Source organism: Mus musculus, chromosome 1, assembly GCF_000001635.26.
Source record: "Mus musculus strain C57BL/6J chromosome 1, GRCm38.p6 C57BL/6J".
Taxonomy (NCBI): Eukaryota; Metazoa; Chordata; class Mammalia; order Rodentia; family Muridae; genus Mus; species Mus musculus.
This window is the reverse complement of record NC_000067.6, coordinates 171,234,835-171,262,340: the sequence shown is the minus strand read 5'-3', so window position 1 is coordinate 171,262,340 and position 27,506 is coordinate 171,234,835. Positions and strand designations below refer to the sequence as shown.

The following is a 27,506-nucleotide window of genomic DNA, read 5'->3' as shown; positions in this document are numbered from 1 at the left end:
AAACCCACCCACTTCATCAACCAACCAACCATTAGTCAATCAATCAATCAGTCAATCATCACAGAAGTGGCCATTAAACTCAATGTTTTTTAATTTTTCTTTATTTATTTACACTTTGTGGATATCAGTGTTCTGTCTGCATGTATGTCTATGCACCACGTGCGTGCCTAAGTACCCACAGAGAACAAAAGGGAGTATTGATTCCCTGGAACTGGAGTTGCAAATGGTTGTGAGCTGCCGTATGGGTGCTGGCACTCAAACTCAGGTTCTCTGGAGGAGCAGCCAGTACTCTTAACGGCTGAGCATCTCTCTAGCCTTCAAAATTCTCTACCTCCTCCTCCTCCTCCTCCTCCTCTTTTTTTTTTTAAAGATTTTATTTATTTATATGAGTACATAGTCACTGTGTTCAGACACACCAGAAGAGGGCGTCAGATCTCATTACAGATGGTTGTGAGCCACCATGTGGTTGCTGGGAATTGAACTCAGGACCTCTGGAAAAGTGGTCAGTGCTCTTAACCTCTGAGCCATCTCTCCAGCCCCCTCCTCTTTTGAGACAAAGTTCCATGTAACCAAACTGGCCTTTATGCTATGATGTTGCCACGGAGGATAGCCTTGAAATTCCGACCCATCTGTTTCTACCTCCCAAGGAGAAAATTTCTTCGTGCCAGTAAGAACCCTACCTGGTGAACAAAGTGGTTTTTCTTTAAAATAACATATGACAGTGACTTACAAAGTAAATTGCCAAGAACCTCAAAGAAATGTGAGAAGCGTTACCATAATGACCCACTTCCCAAAGCCCAAATCACGTTCCTCCTTCCTGAGCCCTGGTGCTCAGGTACAAGGCTCAAGCTTCACAAAGTCCATTTTGCCTTTATCTTATAGCTCCTCAGACTGACCCTTGACTCTCTTTGTGGACATGTGCTGCACAACCTCCCCCCTCCCCCAGGATGCAGTGTGAGCTCTTTAAGGACACGGCCGTATATCATTTGTGTTTTACCTTCACTTCAACAAAGCTCTGCTTGTACCGTGAGTTCATAGTATTAAGTTCCATAAACATACTGTTGGTCCAATCTTACCACTGAGATGAAGCAACTGAAGATGCCACTGTCCTGTTGCTGCCTCCCCCTGCCTGGTTGGTAGAAGCACCACAAGGCCCACATCAGAGAGCAAGCATGGGAGTGAGAGCAATGCACGCTAAAGAGAGGAGTGTAGCCAGCCCTTCCCTCAAGCCTGCAGAGAGAGCAGCCACTGTGCTTGCTGGTGTAAGGCACAGAGCACTCTACAACGCTCTGCCCTGCCTCGTTTAGAACTTGACCAGCCAAGCCTGGTCCCAATGAATACAGCACACAAACAGCCTTGCCCTCTGTGCCTGCCTCTCCCCCTCTCACCCCTACTCTCCTTTGGCAGAGCAAGATGCCTTTAGTGTCTCCACAGTCCACCCTCACCTCAGGGTCTTCCTAACCTACAGCTCCTTCCTACCTCAGCATTCAGTCCCTTCCACAATCCTAGAAGCTCTGCATTTGCCACTTAGCATGTGAAATTCTCCACTGACACTTTCGCCAGTCCCTGACGCACATAAGACTGACTAGGTTACCCCTCAAGGAAGGGAGATCCATTTCAGCCAGTGCTGGTCCTCGCATTCCGCCACCACTGGACAGATTGACAGATGGCTCCACTCTTGTAGGATTTTTTTTTTTTTTTTTGGCTTTGCTTTGCTTTGTTGATTATTAGGCAATACCAGACCACATCCTGTTCCTCTCATTGAATTCCATTCCTAGATGTTGGTTGGGCTTACTTTGATTGATTCTGGAGTCACTGTCCCAGTCTGTCACCACAAAGGTCACCTCTCCTGTTACAACGGCCTTTACTGTTTGAAAATCCTTGAGCACAGAGCAATGCTGTCAGAGCAGTTATTACTGGCCCCATTCCACAGACTTGTACTCCAAGGTCACTTATCAGCACTTGCCCAACATCACCCAGGTAATAAGATGCTGAACCCTAACTCAAGTTCAGATCCACCAGCTCCTGGAATGCCAGGATGCTATTACATCATCCCTTCTCTGCCCCTTCCGCCATTCTTACAACTAAGCTCCTGTTTGTGTCCAGGGAGTTGTTGGGTTCTGTTCTTGTACCTTCATGTTCTTGTTGACTATCTTTGCCAAGTGTTTATTATGTCTGCTGCAGGTGCTTACGTGCCTACAGAAGTAATAGACAAGATGGCCATCTGAGAGTCTGAACTCTCTCCAAATCCTAAACAGGGTCCTGCCAACCGAAGGTCCTGAGCCTGGGACTAAAGATAGGCACAAGTGACATGAATCCTTGTGGACTTCGAGTGCCTGGCAGAGCCTCTGTGGAGGGTGACTGGGAGAACAAGGACCACAGGAGCAGCAGCTGCCATTCCTTGAGCACCTACTGAGTGAGAGGCTCTATGCTAGTTCTTTATTAACATCATTTAATCCTTACAACCAATTTCTAAGGGATTATTATTGGCACATGAGAAAACTAATGCTCAAAGATGCGGGGCCAGAATATAACCCACATTTGTCTGACTCCAAAAAGAGCATATAAATAGCAAACTTCAATTTAAAAACACAATCATCCCTTACTCCCTGAAGGCAGTCCTACCTTTGACTTTCCTTTTCCCAGAAAAAAAAAAAAATTAGGGAGAGGAAAGCAGGGCAGGTTGTACCTCATACATAAACACACACACACACACACACACACACACACACACCACTCATATTTGTCACCAACACCCTGGATTTCATAGCTAGGTTAGGGCTATAATGGGTGAGTTTCCCCAAGACCCTAGTCCCCTTTCCTGGTGCTAAATAAAAATGAATAAATACCAAATAAATACAACTAGGGCCCAGGACCCACCCTGTCTTCCCCCCATTCCTCCTGTGACCTGCAGGGTAGAGGGGGCAGTTTAGTAGATAGGGTACTGTCACCTAGCCCCTTTCCATTCACCAAGACATCACTGCCTCCCAGGGCAGGAAGCCAGGGCAGGGCCAGCCTGCGGTTTGGGGCAGTGAGGCAGGCAGATCTCACCCTCTACACCTCCCTACTGTGTTTTAGCAGGAGGCAGTTGCAGAAGCCTGCTCATTCTCCCAGATGAGTCCGAGGCCCCGGCGCCCAAAAAGGGCAGCCGGGACAGTGAGGTTATTTCCGGCCTGCCCAGGGACGCTTCCGAAGGATCTTCAGTATCTCTGCCCTGCGTTGCAGCCAGTCTTGGGGAGGAGGGCGTGGTGTTGAAGGGACTGGCCGCGGGACAAAGAAACTGTACCGCAGACGTGCATTCTGTGGGTTGCCAGCCACCAGGACTTGCAGCGTCAAGGGCTGGGCCAGCGGCCCATGTCCAGACAGTGTCTCTGAGGCTGCTGTGGCTCCGCTGTAGCGCAAGCTGACTGCCCCAGGAAGAACCACATCTGTTGGGGAGGGCATCAGCGTGTATTCACCATTGAGGGCGTAAGAACCGTCAGAAAGCTTCAGGGCCAGGTAGATGCTCTTGAGACCAGACCCCCCCTGCTGCCGTACAAGGATATGGGTGGCCCCCGCAGGGATCGTGACCACATCGCTGTATCCATACCTGTGAGGAAAAAGTAAATAAAGAACTCAGCATCGCCTGAATCCTTTCAGCTGGCCATACTGTGTTTGTCTGGGTGTGGATGTATGTGTTAGGGGTTTGTACTGGCTGGTTTTGTGTGTCAACTTGACACAGGCTGGCGTTATCACAGAGAAAGGAGCTTCAGTTGAGGAAATGCCTCCATGAGATCCAGCTGTGGGGCATTTTCTCAATTAGTGATCAAGGGTGGGAGGGCCCCTTGTGGGTGGTGCCATCCCTGGGCTGGCAGTCTTGGGTTCTATAAGAAAGCAAGCTGAGCAAGCCAGAGGAAGCAAGCTAGTAAGTAACATTCCCTCCATGGCCTCTGCATTAGCTCCTGCTTCCTGACCTGCTTGAGTTCCAGTCCTGATTTCCTTTGGTGATGAACAGCAACGAGGAAGTGCAAGCTGAATAAACCCTTTCCTTCCCAACTTGTTTCTTGGCCATAATGTTTGTGCAGGAATAGAAACCCTAAGACAAGGTTACTTCTTCAAGCTTTTATGAGGTTATCTGTCCACCCTAGAAAGGAGCTACCAGCAAGTGTACCTTTCTTAACCTTCTCTCTGACTCCCACTACTGCTTACTGAATGTCTTGCCAGTCCTGGCCTCCCTGGGGCCTGTCCAATTCCTACTCTTCGCTCAGAGGTCACCGCCCAAGGGAGCCTTCCCTGATGCCTTCAAGAGCTCTCGTGCCCTCTGTGTTCAACATGTGGAGCGCTGCATTGTAACCACCTACTCATCTGTCTCTCCCTGAGACTACAGAAAGTGCTGAGTGGGCAGGAAAGCAATGGGCCCCAAGACTAGACCAGGAGAACAGAGCAGACAAGAACTACTGAAAGGACCTGAATTTTTTGAAGGAGCCCGACTGCTTGCTGCAGCGAGAGCCATCCCCGCCGCACACCATGCACTTGTCAAATTTCTTTTTGGAGCCAATGATCCGGTCACAGCCAGCATGGATACAGCGGCCCTGGACACAGACAGAGGAGGTGTCTGGGGAGCAGGGAGTCCCATCTGCCACCTGAGGAGCGAAGGAGGGATATTGTTAATTAGAGTTCTTGCTAAGTCAGCAGGGGTTTGTAAGGTAAAACATCTGGAAGGTGAAATCGGAAAATCACAGGAAAGGGAGAGATGTAGGGGAGACTTCCGCTGTATGGGATTACTAGGATAATAATGATACACGTAACCAGTGTTCTTGCGCTGGCTATGCATCAGGTGAAGCACAAAATGCTTTAGGTCTCACAATTTCTAAGGGTGAACTTTTGAGGTTTAGAAATATCACAAATTGAGAGGGCCAGGATTTTTAGTCCCAGCACCAAACTCTAAACTTAATGGTGCAGCTGCCAATGGCCACTAGGGGGCAACAAACTTGCAGGAATAATTTTGTATAGCCTCCTGGAGAAGGCAGGGGCGTCCAAAGATGCTAGGGCTTCTTTCCCCTTGAACCTGCCACTCTGTGATACAAAAGGGGTGTCCACGAGTTAGCGGTCTTCAGGAAGCCTATCCACTGAGGGACTGACTGTCAGGGGACCAATACTTTGACAGAGTCAAAAGTGAAAGAGCGGAGAATCCAGTCAAGGATTTCCTCCCCGAGGTCTCTGGTCCTCACCCGGGGCTCCAATACGTAGTAGTAGCCCAGTGCCCGGGCCTGGCAGGTGAGTTTGCATTGGTCTCGAGGGGCCACACCTGTGTAGCGCGGAACCCAGTCCATGGGCCCTGGAAAGCTCTTGAAGAGGTCGGTTCGGTGGTTGTAGGCAGCACACTGCTCTTCACGGAAGGTCAATGCTACAGGCATAAAGCAAACAGTCTGAGCCTCTCTCTCCTCACACCATCCCACACACCCTTCCACCTAGACCCTCAGAACTTTAGCCATCTTGGCATCTCTCCCTCACAGATTTCCAGGGATAGTTCTAGAAAGATAATTTCCCCGGTAGAAGACACAATCCGCACCTTAGGCCAGGACTCAAGACACAATCCTTCCTGTCCACCACCCCTTCCCAGGGCTCCCATCTTCACACCCCTCACCTGAGCCGTGTGGGCAGTTCTCCGTGTTGCAGGAGCGGAAGCGAGTCCGGCGGCCCTCACAATACTTGCCACCGTTCCGGGGGACGGGCCTCGTGCAATCCCGGGAGGAGAACTGGACACCACCCCCACAAGTCCTGGAGCAGTCACCCCATGGTCCCCAGGGGCCCCAGCCTCCAGCCTGAGGAACCTGCAAGGGCACAGAACGGAGATGGGGTTAGGCCTTGCTTAGGGCCAGTCCTTTCTCTAGGCCTGTTACCCAAGCCATGCCCTGAGGTCTCACATTGAAGTCCTTGAGCTGGTCCACGTGCAGACAGCGGCCACCCATGCAGGCCTGTGAAGACCCGCAGGGAGTGCCATCAGCCCAAGGTGAGTGCTTCGTCTGGCACATGGCATGGCCATTGAGGTGGCCAGAGCACCAGAGGGCAGCACAGGGCGGTGGCAGCTGTGGACAATGGCTTGAGTCAGGACCGAAGGTCAGTTGGCATTGGCGGTCAGCGTCATAGTCCTTGCCAGGAAAAGTCGCTGGTAGATGGAGGGGAGCCTCCGGTTTGTCTAAGAGGCAGTGCCCTGAAAGGGGGTTAACATACAAAGTTACTAATCACACTACTGTGGGGTACTGGCTGCTATTACATCTAAGTTACCTACTAGCTAACTACAAGCACAGAGAAGTGAAGTAACTTATAGCCACATGTCTGCATGTAAACCAAGAACTCAATCGGCGTAGGAACGGAAAGTGCTTCCACCTGGTCTTACCCACTGCAGAATTTATCATCATCATCACCATCACCATCACCACCATCATCACCACCATCATGTCGTCGTGGGTTGTACTACTTGTAGTGGGTTGGCCTGATGCTGTTTGTATTTTAATGCTAATACTGGTTCCTCAAGACCTGGTTGCCCCCAAGTTATTTTTGATTGGTAATAAAGAGGCCTATAGCCAATAACTGTGCAGAAGAGACATAGGTGGGGTTTAGGGTTCTGGGCTTGGGAGCCAGAGGAGAACCAGGAGGGAGAGAAGGTGAAGAATGGAGGAGGATTCATGAGTCATGAAATAATGGCCATGTGGCTTGGCTAAGAGCAGCCCAGACAAACATGGTAAATTATACAGTGGGATTATTGGTTGGGAAACAGGCACATTAGCATAGAGGATAGATATCTGCTCAGCTCTTGTGCTGATTATGACTTATTATAAATATAAAGTTGTATGTGTCATTTACTGGGAACTGAATATTCAAGGTGGGGTGGAAACCCCAGATTGGGTTTGAAAATTTCTACAACTAGTAGAATTTGGGTTTTCTTTTCTTTTCTTTTTTCTTTATTTAATGTATATGAGTACACTATAGCTGTCCTCAAACACACCAGAAGAGGGCATCAGATCCCATTACAGATGGTTGTGAGTCACTATGTGGGTGCTGGGAATTGAACCCAGGTCCTTTAGAAGAGCAGTCACGCTCTTAACTGCTGAGCCATCTCTCCCGCCCCAGAATTTGGGTTTTCAAAACTATTTTTTAAATCACATTCACTTATATATCACATTCAGGAGAAGGGAGTTTGCCCATGTATGGAAGTCAGAGGACAACCTGAAACCTGGTTGTCAGACTCTCAGGCTTGCCAGCAAGTGCCTTAACCTGCTGCACCATCTTGCCAGCCCTACTTGGAGTCTTGAGGGCAGTCTCACTCTATAGCCCCAGATGGCCTGGAGCTCACTGTTACACAGCCCAAGCTTGCCTGAAGCCATGTGGCAATTCTGCTTTCGTTTCCCAAATGCTAGGATTATAGGCATATGCCACCATTCATAGCATCTCTGCACAATCCTTCTCTCTCTCTCTCTCTCTCTCTCTCTCTCTCTCTCTCTCTCTTCCTTCTTTTCTTTCTTTCTTTCTTTCTTTCTTTCTTTCTTTCTTTCTTTCTTTCTTTCTTTCTTTCTTTCTTTCTTTCTCTTGTTCCTCTAGAGATGTGGTCTTCTTATATAGTCCTCGTTGTCCTGGAACTCACTACATAGACCAGGCTGACCTCAAACACTCACAGATGCCTCTGCCTCTGAATACTGGGATTAAAGGGATGTGCCACCATGCCCATCTATAGAATTCCTGAGACTGCTTCTAATCAGCTGCTTTGGGGAGCTGGAGACATGGCTCCACAGTTAAGAGCTCTTGAAGAGGTCTCCAGTTCAGTTCCCAGCACTACATCAAGTGACTCACTAACTGCCTCGAGCTCCAGGGGATCCAAGACCCCCTTTCTGGCCTCCAAGGGCCCCGGCAAGCATGTATGCACACATACAGAAAATAAAATAAGAACTTTTGTCTGGAGATAGTCATTCTGCAGCCTTGCACACTTTATTGAGTGGCAAGATGGTCAACTGATCCATAGCCAGTCCGTTTCAATCTGGGACAGTGCTGGCCCTTAAAGGGTCAGTTCTAATTGTGTGGAGCCAATATAAGCTCCCTCACCCCCTTATCTGTGCTATTTGTTGTCATAGGGAGTGGGAACCACACCAAGGCAGCAGCATTTCTTACCCCATTACATACAGCAGATAGAACACACATGGAGGACTCAGTGTGGCCCACAGAGAATATTCCAGAAATAAGCATCCAGTGAGAGAGGGCAGGAATTAAGTCTCTACTCTGAGAAAGGTGTCACCAGCTTACCATAACCATTGTCCAGGAAGTCAGTGATGAATCGGGCACTGCAGGGCGACCAGGGCTCTTCAGGGTCCACATGGGCCATGACAGGAGCCATGACATGGCGAGAGGAACCCCCCTGCCCATTCAAGTTAGTGCATGGCTTGGAGTTATCATGGAGCATGTTGAAGACATGGCCTATAAGAGAAAAGGTCCTGCTGGCATCTAGAGGGTCCATCCCGTGTCCTCCCAGGGCTCCATCATACACTTGGGTGCAGCTGTCGATGATCAGATCTACCTTCCCTGCCCCGCTCTCAGATCCCCTCGTGGTTCTCTGAAGATTCAATGTGGAGCCCCTATTGCCCTATCTTCTCTTCCCCAAAGGAAAGGCTCCTCTCTGCTTACTTTCCACTGTTGCTAACACTCCCAATCCTCCACTCCTATTCCCTTACTCTCGCCCCTTCCAAACATGAATACTCATGTATGTGCATACAGTTCAAAGTAAGTTTCCACCTGCTATTTTATTTACTAGAAGAATCCATGAGCCGGGCAGTGGTGGCTTATGCCTTTAATCCCAGTCCCTGGGAGGCAGAGGCAGGTGGATTTCTGAGTTAGAGGCCAGCCTGGTGTACAGGGTAAGTTCCAGGACAGCCAGCGCTACACAGAGAAACCCTGTCTTGGGGGGAGGGGGGAAGAATCTATGCTTGTCTGCACCCAGAGCACAGAGGGCTTCTGACCCTGGACTTAGGGCTGGGAAGGAAGATATCTTGGTACCTCAGTTTGTTCTCTAGTGAGCCCCTTATATCATTAGAGTATCCTCAGCCCCCCTCACATCCAGTTCAGGTGCCACACTGCCCCAGAGCTTCCTTACCCAGTTCATGAGCAGCAGTGAAGGCTGACTGGAGCCCATCATCTTCCACAATAGCACAGCTCCTAGCTGGATCACACACTGTGCCCACATCAGCCATACCCAGGGTGTCACAAGTGGAGACCCCACACAGGTCCTGTGGAGAAGGAGCACAGACGATGCTTAGGGCTGATATCCAGGTTAGCAAGGAACTAGACGCTGGGGCCAGCACGGTCAGGGCTCACATAGACACCCCATGGCTGTGCGGCTGGCGCCAGGCTCGTGTGTAACTCCAGGGGCATCTTCTCCATCATGGCCCGTGGAGTGGTTGTGCCTCTCTCTGGGTTGTGGTCCCTTTCCTGTGGTGCTGACTGAGGCCTTACCTGCCGGGTGAACAGAATGGCTGTGTCAAAGTGGTCAGGATCTGAGTCGTTAGGGGTGTTGAGGCCCCGCTGCCAGGTGCAGAAGCTGCGTAGGGTCTGGGCGGCACTTGGCCCCACTTGGGGCCCTTCCTGGCCGGACCCCAGGATCACCAGGCGCGTCACCACCAAGTTGACAGGGTTTCGGATGCTTGGGTGTTTAAAGGCTTTAGCGGCAGCTGCCATAACCGTCAGCAGGTAGCGCTTTAACCCTGTACCATGGAATGCTGCCATCTTGTCATCTGCTACCACCAGTGTCTCCACGAATCTACTCAGAGAAGCGAAGCGCTTGAGGAGAAGAAGAAAAAAAATGAGAGAGAGGAGGGTCCTGAGATCTCTCTCACCTCCCTTCATTCCGGGGTCTAGAATTCAGCCGAGTTAGCTGGCCCTCACGTGTGCCTCAGGATTCCTGAAGTGACTGACTGGTTTGGGCCCTCCCCCTAACCCCAAATCCCAGTGTTTTTGTGGTAATGTTGAAGAATCAGCTGTCGTTCTGGAAGAAGAGGAGGCTTGCCACGTTTCATGGCTAAGTGGGCCCCAGAGGTGAAAAGCAGCTGGGACTGACTCAGGGAGGAGGGGCGCTAGGGTCCCCAAGTGTGGCGGGGCTTGTGGGAGTAGGACTAGAGGCTGAGCTGCGGCGACGTGTCTGCACTGTGTGGTTGGAGGAACAATTCAGTCAGCAGCTAGGGCCACAGCCAGATCTCAGCGTGGCGGGTGTGGAAGGAGTGTCTGGTCTGGATTAAAGCTAGAGGAAGGGTGGGGGGAGAAGAAGGGGGGAGACCAGGAGTGGGAGGGAGGGAGGATAGTGCCTCAGGCAGCCCTGCAGTCAGCCCACAGTGTGGGAAGAAGATTGACCCAGAGGTATGGGATGCCAGCCTCCTCCTGCCCTAGTTTGCAGTTTACCAGAACAATTTTAAACGGAACATCAGAAGCCAAAAACTCAATCCCCCGGGCCTCAAATTTTACTCCTGTAGCTGGGGGTGGGGGTAAAAAATCACTGGGGCAGAGAAAAGAGCCTAGGCCAACAGGCTGTTGGGAGAGCTTTACTGCTGGGAACTGTGTCAGCAGGAGACTCCAGGGCCAGGAAGGGGCGGGGGAGAGAGGGGGAGAGGTCATTCCGGCCCAGAGAATCTGACCTACCTCAGGGAATCCTCAGAGCAAAGCAAAGGACCGAAGCAGGGAGTAGCCAGGATTTTTCAAAGAAAGGGTAGTGGAGATGGGAAAGGCAGAGAGAAGGAGAGAAGTTGGAAAGCTGCAAGTGGAAGTGGGAGGAGAGAGGGTGAATAGGGGTCAGTAGGGCAGACATGGCGGGAGGAATGATACGGGCACGGGGCATGATCTCCAGAGTTGCCTACCTTGGTTCTGCGGGAAATGGGACTCGGGCTCCCAGAAGGAGCCTTGACGGTGCACATGGGACCTTGGCTGCTGGCAGGACTCTTCCGGCGTAGGATGTGAGCCCCCGGTCCCCCAGCAGAGTTAAGGGCGCCTCCTTCCAGAGGCTGGAGGTGGAGTTCGGCCCCACGGTACTGCAGTACCCCTAATAGGGCTCCCCCGTCCCAGTGCAGAGATGCCACCGACTCCGGATCTCCATTGATGGTGCCAGTCAGGTAGGTACCTGGCTCTGCCCCACCCAGCATCTCAGGTGCCTGGCCCAGGTACTGTACAGTCAAACCCTCTACCTGCACCCCAGGGTCCTGTTCTAGTTCTAGTAGCAACATCTCCCCAAAGGCTGGCAATCGGTACAGCAGCCTGGCAGGAACGCCTGATCCAGGTAGGATGCTACTGCCATTGAGCTTCTCTGGAAACACGATCTCCTCCTCCCGGGGGAGGGGGCTGGCGGGCCACGCTAAGGACAGGAGGAAGGCCAGCAGCAGCAGCCTCCGCCACTGCACAGTGTGAAGCGGCAAGCAGGGTTGGAATCTTTGCAGCCAGTGCCCAGTCAAGCCCCTCCTGGGATGCAAGCCCATCTGGGACATGGTACCCGGGCTGCAGCTGGGATGGATTGAGGCCATCTGCGGCACCAAAATGCTCCACACCCTAACTGTGGAAGGCTCCTCGTTAAAGCCAGAAGGGCTTTGGGGCTTGTGCCAAAATCTGAGGCAAAGTTTTTAAATGGGCTAGGGACTTTCAGAGAAGATGAAAAAGAAAACAGCCCCTGGGCTCAGGAAAAGTGCCCACGGGTTCTTTCTGCTCCAAAACTTCCTCCTTTGCCTTTCTGTCCCAGGTCTTTGTCTGTGACTCCTTGGCTTCTCCCTCTGCTCAGCTGTCTGGCTTTGCCTCAGTGCTCGCCCTGTCTTTGCCTCCTCCTCCTCCTCCTCCTGCTGCTGTCTCTTTGTCTCTGTCTCTCTCCTCTTCTGTCTCTCTCGTTTCTGTGTATCTGTGGGTCTTCCCCGGGTTCTCCCCAGCCTCTCTCCCCTCCAGCTCTTTTAAGCATCCAGAACCGCCCTCTGTGTGTGAGTGGCAGATCTGTAAGCCACTCAGCCAGAAGCTTGGTCACTGGGACTCTGAAGGATGGAGGATGTATCATTGCTTCCCAAAGACCTTAGTGGTTTTCTTTTTTCCTTAAAAAAGAAGGGGGGGGGGAGGGAAGGGACTTGCCCAGGGGAAGGGAATCTCTAGCAAGCAGATGCATTTAAGGCACTGAGCCAGCTGATGACACATCTTTTTTCCCAAATCCCACCATCAGCCCTCAGCTGTCTCTTTCCCGGTCTTTTTTTTTTTTTTTTTTTTTTTTTTTTTTTTTTTTTGTGGGACAGAGCCCCAGGGGAGGTCAGGACTGGGGGAAAGGGTCTGGACAGCAGTCACAGATGAGACTCTGTCCTGGGAGAATTCAGGTCCTTCCTATCCAGCCTGGTCTAGCCTATGCTTCCTCACTTCCTTGAGGAAGTCATTTATGCTACCCTTTACCCCAGAGGCTAATCTGTTAGAGCCAAGCTGTCTGGGTTTAAAAGGAAGTGGTGAACAGGTAAGAAAACATTAGGAGAGAAAGAAGAGAGGATGGGACCAAGGCACTGAGAAGAAGAGGTGGTACACACAGGAAGGCAAGGAGACAGCTGTTAGAACTTTGTTAGAATGGAAACAAGAAAGAAACAGACAGAAAAGGAGGAGCTAACTACTTGTCTTTTTATAGGAGGAACATCCAGAGTAGGTCTGTTCTCATTCATTCTCCTTCTCTCCCTCCCTCCCTCTCTGAAGCCCCCCCCCCCCCCCCGAGTTACCCCAGCGTCTAAAGCATAGAACAGCCATTCCACCCTAGGCCTCCTCCTCCCCAACTTCCTGAGTGCCCATTTCCCTGGCTCAGCTCCCAGGAGATTCCCCCAGGCTCTTGGCCCCGTTCCTACCCACACCCAGCTACCCCAGCACACCCCCACTACCTCAAGTCAGCCAGACCCTCACCTAGACAAGACCTGCGCTCTCTCTCTCTCTCTCTCTCTCTCTCTCTCTCTCTCTCTCACCCAGAAGTCATCTCTGCTACTTCCTTGACCCCACCTTTCAAATCCAATAGTTCCTGGAATATCTAGTAATCTTTGACTCCTCATTTCCCATGGGGGGAGGGGAGGAGACACACACACACACACACACACACACACACATCTCAGAGAGAGAGAGAGAGAGTGAGAGAGAGAGAGAGAGAGAGAGAGAACCTGGGATGGGGATAGTGACCAGTATGTGTATGTGTGTGGGTGTTAGAGGAGGGAACTAATGACTCTTCTGCTTCCAGAACTGGGGGGGACTAAGAAACCAAAGCACACTCTCTCAAGGCAAGGAAATGAAGCATTCAGGAGCGGGGCAATTTCTGCTCACTCCACCCTATGGCCACTTGTTTCCCCAGGAAATCCCCAGGAAGGAGAGTACACTCAGCAGTCCCTTCCCTTTCCCAGAGAAGCCCCACCTCCCCTGCCCCTGTCCCCTTATTCATTCTCTGCCTGGTCAGCTCCTGTCCCCCACATCATATTCCTCAGAATGCTTCCTCTTCCCCCTCCCTTCCTGCTCCCGTCACTAATACCTGTCCTGGTGCCTATCACTTCCTGAACTACCCACCCTCTGGTGATTTCCAGTCTCACCTCTTGACCCATCACATGCCCTGACCCTCCCTGGTCCTGAGCAGAGGGGCTGAGGCAGGAGGAGTCAATCACACAAGGGATGAGGGACCAGAAGGGACAGGGGCAAGAGGAGCTGTCACCAGGATACTCTTATTACCCCTTTCCATCCCCCCATCTGAGCTGAGAACAAAGAGTGTGACTAAGCAGTGAAAGACAAAGGGCCACAGAGTGGCAGCTACAGCACGTGGGGAGGGGGGTGCTGGCAGAAGGAGAAGGCACAAAAGATGCAGTGTCCTAGGTAGCCCCCCAAGAGTTCTCATCCCAGTTCCTGCTTGAACTACCCCCAGGGCTAAGCAAGCTAGAGTCTGTCTTGACTTCACATAGGATGGATTAACACAAAAATGAGGAACCCCCCCTCCCATCATCACCACATTTTGTGTTTAAACTATATCTCAGGAAGAAAGGCCCAGAAAAGGAGAGGTGGCTGTAGAGGGTAAGGGGACCAAGCCTCTGCCTTGACTTTCTGGGGACCACCTTGTCTACACCAGGTCTTGGTCAGTTCCCACAGCCAACGGATCTCTGGCCCCACCCTTTGGTATGCTTCCCATTAGGTCAATTTTTAGCCTAGAAATCTGGCTTTCTCCTCTTCCTCTGCAACAAAGAATGCTCGGTGCCACTCCCCTGGTCTGTCTGCTCCACCCAGCTGCACCGCTGGTGGCCTATGTCCCAGGGACCCTGTCTGGGGGAGATGTGGAGGAGGTCTCTTTCCAATGAGAAAATTGGAGAACCTCAAAGAGTGGGTGGCCCAGCTGGAGCCGGGCTTGGAGACAAAAAGACAAAAATCAGTCTCCAGGGCAGGAAAACTCTTTGTCCATACAAAATTAGGCTCAGAGTCCTGGAATTATTACATGTCTATGTTATTAGATACGTCTGAGGAAGACTGTGGCACGTAAGACCGTCCAGGATGGAGGCGGGTTACTAGGTATTGCTAAGGGTGCTCCCTGAGTCTGTGACTTGGGCATCGCAGGGATTGAAGAGTCACTGTCAGAGCATTTCCCCTCCCATTTGTAAATTGCTGCTTCCTTATCTTTGCACCAAGTGCCCCCTTGCTCCACCACCGCTCGTGGCCTTGGCTGTGAATTCCCGTTTGTTGTGACTTGCCCATCTGCACTTGAGTCCCTTCACACAAGCCCGTTTCCGGACCTCTGGAAATGAACACTTTTGGATTTCGTAGTAAAGAGATAGTCATCAAAACTTGGGGGCTTCTGTCGGAAAGCAGGACTACCGCAGGAGACTGACCAAGATGGTAAGATAGTCAAGGAACGCCCATACAGAGAGTGCGTAGGGGACCTAGAGGGAGCGCAGTTTCTAAGGAAAGTTCGAGTGCAGAGCGTGGACCTAGCGGGAAGTGCTGGATTCTGCGCGAAGTTGCCTCAGGAGAGAGCAGTAAATCTCTCACGCCCAGAGAAGCCGTGGGAGGGACGCCCTTACTAAAGATGACGGCAGTCGTCGTTATTGAAACGCAAGTGAAGCTGAGAAGCGGAATCCGGATGTTGTTCCGTTCGCAATTGACCTCCCTGCCAGCTTCCAAGATGGGGACTCCGTTGTGGCGATAAGAAGGGAAGCCCACCAGGGGGCGCGCGGGAGCGACTTCCGCCCGGCTCTCCTTCCTACAGTCTGCAGCCCGGTAAAGATGGCGGCCCTGAGGGCGCTGCGCTGCCTCCGTGGGGTCGGAGCCCCGGTGCTGCGGCCCGGGTCTGGGATCCGCTTGCCAAGTCAGCCCAGCAGGTGAGGAGGAGGCGGTCCCTACATGCGGTCTCTGCAGAACTGCAATGTCTCCACTCTGAGGACATTTCAAGGGCTCTGTGACCCCTGAGGAGAGAATGACCCAGGCCTGTAACCCTCCTCACGCAGACCAGATTTCTTCCTAGGTTCCTAGGTGCAGCCAGCCTCCTGTGGCAAAGGATGGGAAATAAGGGAGATGAATTTTTATTTTTTTGTCAGAAGCGAAATATGTGGGATGAAATATCCTACCCTTCAGATGAATGGCTAGAGAGTACCTCCCATATCCGAAGGAGACCCCCTCTTCTCTGAGCCCTCTTTCCCCAGTTCCCTCTTTTTTGCTCGCCTATGCTCTTTCCCTCTCTCCTCCCGCCTTCCATACTCCCTGTCTCTTAGTAATCTTAGGTTTACCATGCATACATGATGTTCTCAACATTCATATTCAGGAAGCAGCTTCGACCCCAGCTTTGTATGTCCCAGATATATGTGTCAGTGACTTGGCATTGAAGAACACAGCTCTGCCATTCAGGCCATCCTTCTTCGGGCTCACATAAGAGTGGATAGGATGTTTCGGAATATATATGTATATACAAATATATGTATGCCTGCAATAACAACTAGTGAAAAAAAAGCCATGACTTTGAAGGAGAGTGGGGAGGGGCATATGGGGGGCTGGACGGGAAGGGAGAAATGTTGTGATTCCATTATAATCTCCAAAACGTGTTTTGAGAAGTGACTTGGAACAGAAGAACCACACATACTGCTCATGCCCCGTGTATAGAATCTATCTTTAATTCCCCAGAGGTGCTCGGCAGTGGCAGCCAGATATTGAATGGGCAGAGCAGTTTTCGGGAGCTGTCATGTACCCCTCCAAGGAAACAGCCCACTGGAAACCTCCTCCTTGGAATGGTGAGTGCTAAGAGCTGCTGTTTCAAGTTGTCAGAAATCTTTGCTGATGTTTTTTGTTTGTTTGTTTTTTAATTCAACATTTCTCTGTGTAGCCTTGGGAGTCCTGAAACTCACTCTGTAGACCAGGCTGTCCTCGAACTCAGAAATCCACCTGCCTTTGCCTCCCAAATGCTGGAATCAAAGGCCTGCGCCACCGCTGCCTGGCTAGTGTAGCAAGCGGGTCTGCTATTTTGTGGCTTCTCCTTTTCCCTCCTCTTTACCCCTCCCCTATTTCACTCCTTATCACTAGAGAGGAGAGAACGAAAGATAGGGGGGGGAAGAGAGAGAGACCAACCCCTAAATCTAATTTCTTTCCTTTTGTTTCTTCTTTGAGCACAGCTACTAAAAAACTGCAACCAACCCACACCCCCGAGTACCCATCCGCTACCACCCCGCCTCTTGGGGTGTTTATATACCCCTGAAAAGTGTTAAGAATTCCAAGTGTCACACAGAAACTATTTGCAGCTGGGAAAACCACGCCTCTGCTAGAGGCAAATCATAGTCAGCTGCTGCAGACAGTCCGAAGCAGCCCACATCCCACACCTGGGATTAAAACGAAAGCACATTCCTACAATATTTCTGTGGTTTTTTTTTTTTTTTAAAGAAACTCAAATTCTAAAATTGTCACGATAACTTAGCTCTTTTGTTTTTCATACTCTGAAACAGGGTCTTGTGACAGAGATACGGCTCAATGGTTAAGGGCACTTGGTCTTTGAGAGGACCCGAGTTCAGTTTCCAACACCCACATGGCCGCTCACAACCATCTATATAACTCCAGTTCCAGGAGGTCTGCTGCTCTCTTCTGCCCTCCACGGGAACCAGATGTGCATCTCTTTCTCTTTCTCACACACACACACACACACACACAGACACACACACGGGGGTAGGGGGTGGGGGAGGAGGAACAGGGTCTGGCCTCAATCAGGATCCCTGAGCCTTCCATATGCTGGGATTACTTTGGTTTTTATCAGTGGTACCCAGATTGTTTTTCGGTATGGAAACCATTTAGTCATCTTGTTTTTTTTTTCTCTCTCTCTCTTGTCCTCCACATCTGTCCAATAAGTCACCAAACCATGTAGATTTTTCCATCATTTCTCTTTTTTTAATTAAAAACAAGTCTCTTTAGATGTATCTGTCTGTGTCTGGGTGTTTGGCCTGTGTGTGATTATGTACCTACCACATGTGTGTCTGGTGCCCATGGAATTCAGAAGAGGGCGTCAGATCCTCTCTGTAACTAAAGTTATGACTGATTATCAGTCCATCACAGGAGAGTCTCAGCCCGCCAACCACCCGGTAATGACACAGAGACAATTATTATAGCTCAGGCCTTAGCGATGTGATTTCCCAGTTAGCTCATATAATCTAATTAACCCACTTACTCTAATCTAAGTTCTGCTGTGTGTGAGCCGTTAGTTTCCTCTTACTCCGTTCTGTACCCATTCAAGGAATCTCCTACCTCTGGCTCTTTCCCAGAGTTCTATCTCTGCTCAGAACTTCCGCCTGTCCCCTCCTGCTTTGCTATAGGCTGTTCAGCTCTTTATTAAACCAATCAGAAGGCGATGGAGAAGCACTGCGATAGAGAATGCTTCATAAAATGACAACACCAAAGTTGGCTTACACGTAAATCTCTTCTGGGTGCAGAAATACAATGATTACAGTGCAGCACAAGAAATTATCCCAACGTGAGCCACCATGTAGGTGCTGGGAACTGAACCATGAATATCCTGAATGATATTCATTCATTGTGAATATCCTGCATGAGCAGCAAGTGCTCTTACCAACTGAGACATCTTTCTAGCCCTAGATTTTATTTATGTATATATATGTAAATAAATAAAATATTTATTTATATATTTATATATATATGACTTTGCCTGTTCATACATGTACCAGGCAGCTTTTTTTTTTTTTTTTTTTTTTTTTTTTTGGTTTTTCGAGACAGGGTTTCTCTGTGTAGCCCTGGCTGTCCTGGAACTCACTTTGTAGACCAGGCTGGCCTCAAACTCAGAAATCTGCCTGCCTCTACCTCCCAAGTGCTGGGATTAAAGGCATGTACCACCACCGCCCAGCACCAGGCAGCTTTTAAAAAACGATTTGTTTATGTATATGAGTGGTCTGTCTTCATGCATATCTGCACACCAGATTGTGAGCATCATGGGTTGCTGGGAATTGAACTCAGGACCTCTAGAAGATCAGTCAATGCCCTAAACCACTGAGCCATTTCTGCAGCCCAAACCAGGCTGTTTTATAAGGACGGTTGTGTGTGTACAGTTGCCTACAGAGAACAGGAGAGGGCATCACATCCCCCAGAACAGGGTTGTAGGTGGTTGTGAACCACTTGTGTAGGATGCTGGAAACCAAACCTGACTCCTCTACAGGAACAGCAGGTGCTCTCAGCTGTCAGCCATTTCTTCAGCTCTTCCGTTTAAAATCCCATCGTCCTCACTCCTGATGTCCGTTTTCTATTGCTCTTCCAACCCTTTTGAGATACGGTCTCACTCTGTAGTTCTGGATGTCCTGAAATTCACTCTATAGACCAGGTTGGCCTCGAACTCACAGAGATCAGCTTGCATCTGCCTCTCAAGTGCTGGGATCAAAGGTGTATGCCTCCATACCCGGCTATCGTCATCACTCTTGGTTAGCTCTGTCTTGTGTTAGGTCTTGGGCATTTCGAGAGGGTTTACATCACTTGCCTCTACCCTTGCCCCAACTGCTGGGAGTAAAGGCAGCATCATCATGCCTGACCCAGTAAACCCTGCCTGGTAACTTACAAATTTCATCTGTTTCTAGTTTTCACATGTAATTGATTACAAGTTAAAGTCTAATTTTCTTTCTTCTTATTTGTTTATGTAATTTTTTGAGATAGCTTCTCACCATATAGCCATGTAGCCTTGGCTGGTTTGGAGCCTTGCTCACCGTGTAGACCAAGCATGTGCTTGCCTCCACCTCCTGAGCACTAAGAATACAACAACCACGCCTGGCTCAAAAGTGTCGGTTTCTTGAGGGTAAAAACTGCATGCTCTCATATGCCTTTAATCCCGGCACCTGGGAGTCAGAGGCAGGTGGGTCTCTGAGTTTGAGGCCAGGTTGGTACACATAGTGAGTTCCAGGAGAGCCAGAACTCTGTAGAGAGACCCTGTAGCCAAAAACAAAACAAACAAAAACAACCTTGCCTTTTGGGCTGGGAATGTAGTCCAGTTCGTAGAGTGCTGGTTTAGCAGTCACAGGGTCCTGGGTTCGATTCGATACCCAGCATGGCATAACCTGGACTTCTCAGTGCTCAGAAAGCAGAGGCAAAAGGGTCAGAATTTCAAGGTTACCACCTTCAACTGCATAGTGGTAGTGAGTTTGAGGTGGCCCCGGTCTCAAAACAGTGAACAGCCCTGTCATTTAGTAGTAATCTTTCTCTTTCATGCTGTCTTGAACTCACAGATCTACCTGCCGCTGCCTTCTTTGTGCTGACATTAAAGGCATGCACTTCCATGCTGAACTTAAGAGTGTATTTCTCACTGATTGTCCATTTATCAGGTACATTTAGATATATCATGATACTTACAGGTAAGAAGGCAAGGCTCAGTGGTTTAGAGCTCTTGAATAAGACCTAGGTTCAATTCCCAGCACCCATACGTTGGCTCTCAGCCATCTATAACTCCAGTTCTGGGGATCTGATGTCTTCTGGCCTCTGTGGGCTCCTGCTCACACATGGCACACATATGTACACACGCAGGTGTAGCCTCCCATAAGCCTGAAGCAGGCTGAGCCAGGCTTGACTTTGTTGCCACTAAGGAGATCACCTGGGGTGGAGCCTGCCTCCCTGGATCACTCTATTGTTCTGCCACTGCCACTGCTGCCACCTGCTGCCTAGCTGTTCTGAAGCCTACACGTGGTCACTTGCAGCTGGGCTCCAAGAATGATTTGGCGGGAATGGACTTTCCCCTCTCCTTTATAAAGCGTGTCCGCCATTAAAAATTTGAACCTTGATCAGAACACTGTCTTGGTTCTATCTTTCTCTCGTCTCCTAGTTTCCCTCTCTTTCAGCGCCGGCCTGCCATTCAGGTATACCGGTCCTTGTGAGCCGCTGGACGGCTCGCAACACTCAGGCACACACATACCCATTAAAAAATGAAACTAGTAAGTGTTTGTCAGCTGTGGTAGCACATGCCTTTCTAGTCCCAGTGCTTCGGAGGCGAAGGCGGGCAGATCTCTGAATTCATAGCATTGTGGTTTACATAGTGAGTTCCAGGCCAGTTGGGTCTACAGTAGTGAAACCCTATCTCAACAAACAAACAAACAAACACAGAAGAAGAATAGTGTCCACGCCTGGTAACAGGCCTGTAAGCCCAGTTCTTCAGGAGGCCGAGGCACAGTTGTCACTAGTGTAGACAACAGTGAGTTCAAGGCCATCCTGGATAACCTGGTGAGGGCCTGTCTGAGAGAGGAGGAGGTGGGGGATGGCTCAGGGGTGGAGCTTGTGCCCAGGTTCTATCCTCAGCACAACAACAAAGTAAAAGATGTTGTGTGGCAGTGACTCAGCCTTCCTAACACTGCAGCTCTTTATACACTTCCTCAGGTTGTGGTGACCACAGCCGTAAAATTATTTTTGCTATTACTTCATAACTAATTTTGCTACTTTTATACATTGTGATGTAAATATCTGTGTTTTCTGATGGTCTTAGGTGACCATGAAAGCGGTGCTTGACAGGGGTCTCGACCCACAGGTTGAGAACCACCACCCTGGGGCCTGTAACATGAACTTAATGATCAGAGCTTCCTTTCGTTTTTCCACCTGTTAGCCATCTTCCTAGTTATTGGAGTGAAGGTGCTAACAAGGGATGGAACGGTGGGCCAGAGGCTGTACCAGGGGGATCCCCAAGGGAATTATCATTTGGCCCTGACTTATTTTCCACTTCTCAGATGTGGACATTTTGAAGGAAAAAGCGGTGACCAACATGACCCTGAACTTTGGGCCCCAGCACCCAGCAGCCCACGGAGTCCTGAGACTCGTGCTGGAACTGAGTGGAGAGATGGTGCGGAAATGTGACCCTCACATCGGGCTCCTGCACCGAGGCACGGAGAAGCTCATTGAGTACAAGACCTATCTGCAGGTGTGGAGGTGACCAGGGGCCTGCTGATGGCAGCCGGGGAGGGCTGAGACCTGATGGGTTTGCTGCCCCAGAGCTTCAGGGCGGGGAGTGGTGGGGGTTAGTGCTCTGAGGTTAGCAGGGCTGGATGGAGTGTGGAGAAGGTGCTAAAGGATGTGGGGCTGGATGGGTTCTTTCAGCATCCTGACCTTACACCTGGGGGCCCCTGCCAGCTTCTCTCTGTCTGATTTCTGGCTTTTTATCATTGCTCTAGTGCCTCAGTTTCCCTCCTCAACTATGAGTGCGTCAAAGCGAGTGTCCCGGAGGGCAGAGAAGGGGGAATGAGGTGTCAGCTCTTTTAGATTAATGGCTGATTCTCGTGTCTTCCCACTCTCTTGATTTGTTTTCAAAACACTCAGTGAGTCAGAGTGACCGGAGGAGGTTTGTGACAGAGTTTGCCGTCGTAGAAGAACTGTGTGACCTAAATAGTTGAAGGTCGGGTTGGAAGGAGTTGGATCTGGAATAGATTCTAAAGGTGGTTTTTGTTTGCTTGTCGGTTGGTTGGTTTTTTTGTTTTGTTTTGTTTTCTTTTCTTTTTCTTTTTCTTACTGTTATGAAGGAAGGCCCTGGGATAAAGGGCTTAGACCCAGCTCTGTGACTTCAGCTCTGTGACTTCCTCCAGGGAGCCAAAGCAGTGGTGGCTTTAGGTCCCAGCTTTCATGGGTTAACTCCTGTAGCATCGTCCTGCGTCACTAGTGACACCAGGACCAGAACAGGCTGTCCCAGGGAGGATTTTAACCCCGCCTTCTTCCTGGAAGCTGGTCCTGACTTAGTAGGCAGCTGGGACTTAGCTTTCTTGACATTCTGGGCTAAAGTTACTATAAACCTGATTCCCTTTCCCCTTCCAAGTCTCGGATTTAAGGGACCAGGAGGAGAAAGAAGTGTAAGGCGCTCTCTGAAAGGCTTCCGTGCTGAAGTCAACTTACACGGGCTTGGAAGGCTGAGGATGCAATTTTAGGAAATGTTATGACTTAGTTGCTGAAGTTACTATTAGAAATTAGATTATACATTCTCTCTCTGTCTCTCTGTCTCTGTCTCTGTCTCTCTTTCTCTGTATATGTGTAGTTTTGCCATTTTGTTTTGAGAGAAAGTTTTACTATGTAGCTCTGGCTATCCTGGAGTTCACTAAGCAGACTAGGCTGGCCTCAAACCCATAGACACAGTTGATCTGTATCCAGAAGATACTGTATGATTTTGGGCTGTGTGTTTCAAGGGTGTGTTTAGTTACATTTTGATAACTTAAAATTTGGCCATGGTAAGAGTATTTTTACAATGGAAATTGTCAACATGATAAATCAAAGTAATGGTAAATCTCCAATCATTTTAGATAGTCGGTTTGTAAACATTTTACGCTAGTCTTAAATCATCATGGTAGTGATTTTGGGGACATTTCATCCTGCTTAGCTGAAGGCTCTAAAGGTAAGCACTAACTTTGAGTGCCTGTCATGAGGAAGGTTTCTAGCAGCAGTGGACTCCTTGGTCTGTTAGATGTGACCTTGATGCCCTGTTTCCCCAGGCCCTTCCATACTTTGACCGGTTGGACTATGTGTCCATGATGTGTAATGAACAGGCCTATTCGATAGCTGTGGAGAAGTTGCTAAACATCCAACCTCCTCCTCGGGCACAGTGGATCCGAGGTATGTTTATTTCTGCTGTCCACTGTCGAACACGGGCATCTTAAGTGCCCTGGACTCAACTGTGATGTTTAGATTCCAGATTCTACCCAGAATGATCTGTACGATGAGCCCTCGGCTCCCACATACTTCTTTCTTTAAAAGAAAAAGAAAAAAAAAACACCCATGATAATATATATTTGTTTATTTACTGTGTGTGCGTAAATGTGAAACAGTATACATCAAGGCGTGTGTGGGGAGGTCAGAGGTCAGCTTCTGGGGAGTCGGTTCCTTCCTACCTACCATGTGGGCTCCAGACTTGTTAGCAAACGCCTTTCTCTGCAGCCGCTGAGCCATCTTTCCAGCCCCTTCCATCACTCCCCGTCTTTCCGTCTCACAGTGCTCTTTGGAGAGATCACACGGATTTTAAACCATATCATGGCTGTCACCACACATGCCCTGGACATCGGTGCCATGACTCCTTTCTTCTGGATGTTTGAAGAAAGAGAGAAGATGTTCGAGTTCTATGAGCGGGTGTCTGGGGCCCGGATGCACGCGGCGTATATCCGACCTGGAGGAGTGCACCAGGTGAGTGAGCTGCTCTCTGGCCTCTCTCCTCTGCCACCACTGGAGGGCAGTGTGGGCTGCCGGAGCTCTGGCCTTTTGAGAAGCGGTGCTGTGACAGGATCACCACTTGGCTTCTAGGACCTACCTCTTGGGCTTCTGGATGACATTTATGAGTTTTCCAAGAACTTCTCTCTTCGGATTGATGAGGTGGAGGAGGTGAGACAGAACTCGACGCGAGAAAGATACCTTTATCTCCCAGAAAGGCTGGTGGGGTTTTAGTACCCAGCAGAGCGTAAGTACAGAGGCGTTTAGAGATTGTCACGAAGAATATCAGCACACTGGACTTGTCCGTCCATAGATGCTGACCAACAATAGAATCTGGCGAAATAGGACAGTCGACATTGGGGTTGTAACAGCGGAAGACGCACTTAACTATGGATTCAGGTAGGAGAGGCCGTAGAGGTACAGCCCGGTGTACAGCCCAGTGTCTTGTTTCAGGTGTGTTTGGTGCTGTCCTCTCCATGCCTGGAGTTTCTGTTCCATAGCCAGATGTGGGGAGGGAGATGGGAGGCATGCATGTCCTCTGTTGTGGGGGGTGGGAGGGAGGTGGGAGGCATGCGTGTCCTTTCTTGCGGAGGACGGTCCTATGCCCATTATGCCCTATAGTGGGGTGATGCTCCGAGGCTCAGGCATCCAGTGGGACTTGCGGAAGACCCAGCCCTATGACGTTTACGACCAGGTGGAGTTTGATGTTCCTATCGGTTCTCGAGGGGACTGCTACGATAGGTAAGATTCGTATCATGGCTCAGCTCTTCATTCCTGCCTGACTTCTCTGAGCTCTGTTTCCTAGTATCTGTAGGAGCCCGTGGAATGTGTTAGACTTGGTAGAGTGTGTCTTTAGCAGTCACAATCCCCAGTGTGCCCCAGTGTGCCCCTCACCACCACATATACCAAATCAGACCGCCAGTTTCTCCCCAACACCCACACCCCCACCCCGTGTGCCTCCATGCTATCTTAGAACTAGTTTGGACTGCATTTGTAGCCGAGAAGGCTGAAGCATAAGCTAGGGATTAGCCTGTCTGGATTGGAGTCCGAAGCCTTCTGACCCAGCGCTTTTCCTGTTTACTGACCCTGAGTAAGATTTGCTGCTGCCGGTCTCTTTGTTTATCTTTCCATTCAACTCCCTTACTCTGCAGTCCAAACTCTGAGTGAGGGTAAGGAGGGAAAGTACAGACCACCTTCTGAAAGAAAAGAGAGAGAGGTGATTTGGAGAAGGACTTACCAGTAGAATCCAGGCACTTCGGGATGTGTATGGGCAACCATGCCAAGCAGAGAGACTGTGCCAGGGGAAACTGAGGACCATTTACTGACCATGTTTCAGGTCTCCCGAGGCTTCCATCCAGACTCCTGCTCACCCCTCGGTCTGCTTTCTCTTGTTCTGAGTCTGTCTCATCATTTCAGGTACCTGTGTCGTGTGGAGGAGATGCGCCAGTCCCTGCGAATCATTGAGCAGTGTCTGAACAAGATGCCTCCCGGGGAGATCAAGGTTGATGACGCCAAAGTGTCCCCACCGAAGCGAGCAGAGATGAAGGTTGGCCTCAGGGGAGGGAAGAGCAGGGGGGTCTTTGCAAGGGGCCGGTAGCCGCGGAGAATGGAGCTCGGATTAAATCCCACTTTTCTGTTTAACTTGCTAAGACTCAGCCTCTCACAGCGAGCGCTCACCGTATATTCCACCTTTACTCTCCCTGACCTACATGTGGGCTGATAGTCTCTCTGAAGGTAGAGATTGCTGTCTCTCAGGGGAAAGCCCAAGGCTAGAGCTTGGATCTGGTTTCCTTCTGTTGTTTGTTTTGTTTAGATAGGGTTTCTCTGTAGAGCCCAGTCTGTACTGGAACTTACTCTGTAGACCAGGCTGGTTTCAAACTCAGAGGTCTGCCTGCTTCTGCCTCCCAAGTGCTGGGATTAAAGGTGTGCACCACCAGCAGCCAGATGGATCTGGTTTCTTGATGCTTCCTTTTCCTTCCTTCAGACGTCCATGGAGTCACTAATTCATCACTTTAAGCTGTATACAGAGGGCTACCAAGTTCCTCCAGGAGCCACATATACTGCCATTGAAGCTCCTAAGGTGAGGGGGGCGGGGGAGGGAGCCTCTGGGTTGTGGGTGGCCAGAGGCAGACAGGGAACGAAGCACTCCCTCACTGCTCACAGAGGTGTAAAGGGAAGCCAGACAGGGTTTGATAGGAGAGAGCCTTTCCTACTAATGGGGCATCCAACTTTCTTCCTTGGACAGGGAGAGTTTGGGGTATACTTGGTATCCGATGGCAGCAGCCGCCCTTATCGGTGTAAGATCAAGGCTCCCGGTTTTGCCCACCTGGTAAGACAATCCCAGTGATTCTAACTGCAGCACATTAATAATTTACTGACCTTGGTTGAGTATTGTTATTCTTTTTCCGCTATCATTTTAAATTATTTAGGGTTTGTTTGTTTGTTTGTTTGTTTGTTTGTTTGTTTGAGACAGGGTTTCTCTGTGTAGCCCTGGCTGTCCTGGAACTCACTTTGTAGACCAGGCTGGCCTCGAACTCAGAAATCCACCTGCCTCTGTCTCCCAAGTGCTGGGATTAAAGGCATGTGCCACCACTGCCCGACTAGTGTTTATTTTTAACTTACTTGTGTGTCTATTTATATATGTATGCCACATGAGAGCAGGTGCCTGCAGAGATTAAAAGGGGACATCAGATCCCTTGGAGCTAGAGTTATAAGTGACAACCAATTAACTTCCTGCTGTTGGTTTAGGGAGCCAATCCTGGGTCCTCTGCAAGAGCAGTACATGTTCTTAGATGCCGGACCATTTCTCCAGCACCTGGCTCTTTTGAGATAGGACTTTGCTATACAGCCCTATGGTGTCTAGAACTCCCTATGTAGCCAAGGCTGGCGTCAAACTTACTATCTCCTGCCTTAGCCCTCCAGGTGTGAGAATCACAGGTCTGAATCTCCACACCCAACTCCTGGTGAAGCTTTGTTTTGTTTCATTTGTTTGTTTAAGACAGTTTTGCTCCATAACCCAAATTAGCCTGGAACCCTTTGAGAGCTATCCTTGGATTCACGGTCATCCTCCTGCCTTAGACTCTCAAGTGCTACAATAACAGACATGAGCTCTTGTGCCCAGTTTGAGGATTTTGTAGTGGTGGTGTTTGATTTGTTTTGTTTTGAGACAGAAACAAGGTCTGTGGCTGGCTTAGAATTCTCTATGTAGACTAGGCTGGCTTCAAACTCATGAACGCCTTCCCCAGTGCTAAGGTTAACCGTGTATACTCCCACGCCGGCCAGCCTTTGGGTGAGATTTTTAAGAGCTCTTTTCTGCAGACTTGGGTTTACACTGTTGCCACCCCCATTTCTGCAGGCTGGTTTGGACAAGATGTCTAAGGGACACATGTTGGCAGATGTCGTGGCCATCATAGGTATGAGACCTTTTTATTATATAGCAAGATGTTTAAGACAAGGGGTTTGGGATTCTGTATGGGAGCAAAAACCAAACACTTCCTGTTCAGCATAGACTGTGTCCTGGCCTCTGGGCCGGAGTTTCTTGGACATCATAATGTCCTCTGGACCTCTGGTGATAACATTTCATTCTCTAACCTTTTAGGTACCCAGGATATTGTGTTCGGAGAAATAGACCGATGAGCGAAAGCACCACCCTCGAGCTGCCTTGCCTGTCAGCTGCTCCTTCGAGGCCTGTGTCTGGTGGGAGACAAGGCTGTGTGTCTCTGTGTGTGTAAACAAACGTGCACGTGCTCGCACTTAGCTGCGCAGGCTTTCTGTGCATGAACTAGAAAAGGAGACATTATATTAAATTAGCCACCTTTTGGCCCCTAAGCTCAGCTTGTAATGTGTCTTTC

At 49.9% G+C, this 27,506-nt stretch overlaps 2 protein-coding genes across 4 annotated transcripts; one reads left to right on the top strand and one right to left on the bottom strand.

Annotated features, from left to right (window-relative positions):
• Nucleotides 1-73: 73 nt before the first annotated feature.
• On the bottom strand, nucleotides 74-12,212 carry Adamts4 (a disintegrin-like and metallopeptidase (reprolysin type) with thrombospondin type 1 motif, 4). The gene is made up of 9 exons (NM_172845.3): nucleotides 10,872-12,212; nucleotides 9,481-9,804; nucleotides 9,122-9,254; nucleotides 8,278-8,448; nucleotides 5,907-6,193; nucleotides 5,627-5,813; nucleotides 5,211-5,386; nucleotides 4,447-4,622; nucleotides 74-3,589 (listed from the first exon to the last, which is right to left on the bottom strand). Exons 1-9 carry the CDS (start codon nucleotides 11,490-11,492, stop codon nucleotides 3,163-3,165), a joined length of 2,502 nt encoding a protein of 833 aa, NP_766433.2. The 5' UTR covers nucleotides 11,493-12,212; the 3' UTR covers nucleotides 74-3,162.
• Ndufs2 (NADH:ubiquinone oxidoreductase core subunit S2) lies at nucleotides 10,655-27,488 on the top strand. 3 transcript variants are annotated; one of them, XM_030253424.1, is made up of 14 exons: nucleotides 10,949-11,123; nucleotides 14,659-15,347; nucleotides 16,144-16,250; nucleotides 21,204-21,394; nucleotides 22,947-23,067; nucleotides 23,444-23,631; nucleotides 23,749-23,826; nucleotides 23,969-24,054; nucleotides 24,277-24,396; nucleotides 25,072-25,201; nucleotides 25,640-25,735; nucleotides 25,901-25,984; nucleotides 27,011-27,068; nucleotides 27,254-27,484. In XM_030253424.1, the coding sequence occupies exons 2-14, from the start codon at nucleotides 15,253-15,255 to the stop codon at nucleotides 27,289-27,291; spliced, it is 1,392 nt and encodes a 463-aa protein (XP_030109284.1). In that variant the 5' UTR covers nucleotides 10,949-11,123; nucleotides 14,659-15,252; the 3' UTR covers nucleotides 27,292-27,484. The 3 variants fall into 3 exon arrangements, with proteins under 3 accessions (XP_030109286.1, XP_030109284.1, NP_694704.1); XM_030253426.1 differs by lacking the exon at nucleotides 14,659-15,347 and having other exon boundaries at nucleotides 10,655-11,123; NM_153064.5 differs by lacking the exon at nucleotides 10,949-11,123 and having other exon boundaries at nucleotides 15,219-15,347; nucleotides 27,254-27,488.
• The last annotated feature ends 18 nt before the right edge of the window (nucleotides 27,489-27,506 follow it).

Bases quoted from the DNA above. Each gene is read 5' to 3' on its own strand.
- Adamts4 (NM_172845.3), bottom strand. From the start codon at position 11,492: ATGTCCCAGATGGGCTTGCATCCCAGGAGGGGCTTGACTGGGCACTGG. The intron at 9,255-9,480 runs GTAAGGCCTCAG...CCTTCTCCACAG, and splicing joins CCATTCTGTTCACCCGGCAG to GACCTGTGTGGGGTCTCCAC. The intron at 8,449-9,121 runs GTAAGGAAGCTC...TTTCTCTTATAG, and splicing joins CACTGCTGCTCATGAACTGG to GCCATGTCTTCAACATGCTC.
- Ndufs2 (NM_153064.5), top strand. From the start codon at position 15,253: ATGGCGGCCCTGAGGGCGCTGCGCTGCCTCCGTGGGGTCGGAGCCCCG. The intron at 23,827-23,968 runs GTGAGACAGAAC...GTCCGTCCATAG, and splicing joins GGATTGATGAGGTGGAGGAG to ATGCTGACCAACAATAGAAT. The intron at 25,202-25,639 runs GTTGGCCTCAGG...TCCTTCCTTCAG, and splicing joins CGAAGCGAGCAGAGATGAAG to ACGTCCATGGAGTCACTAAT.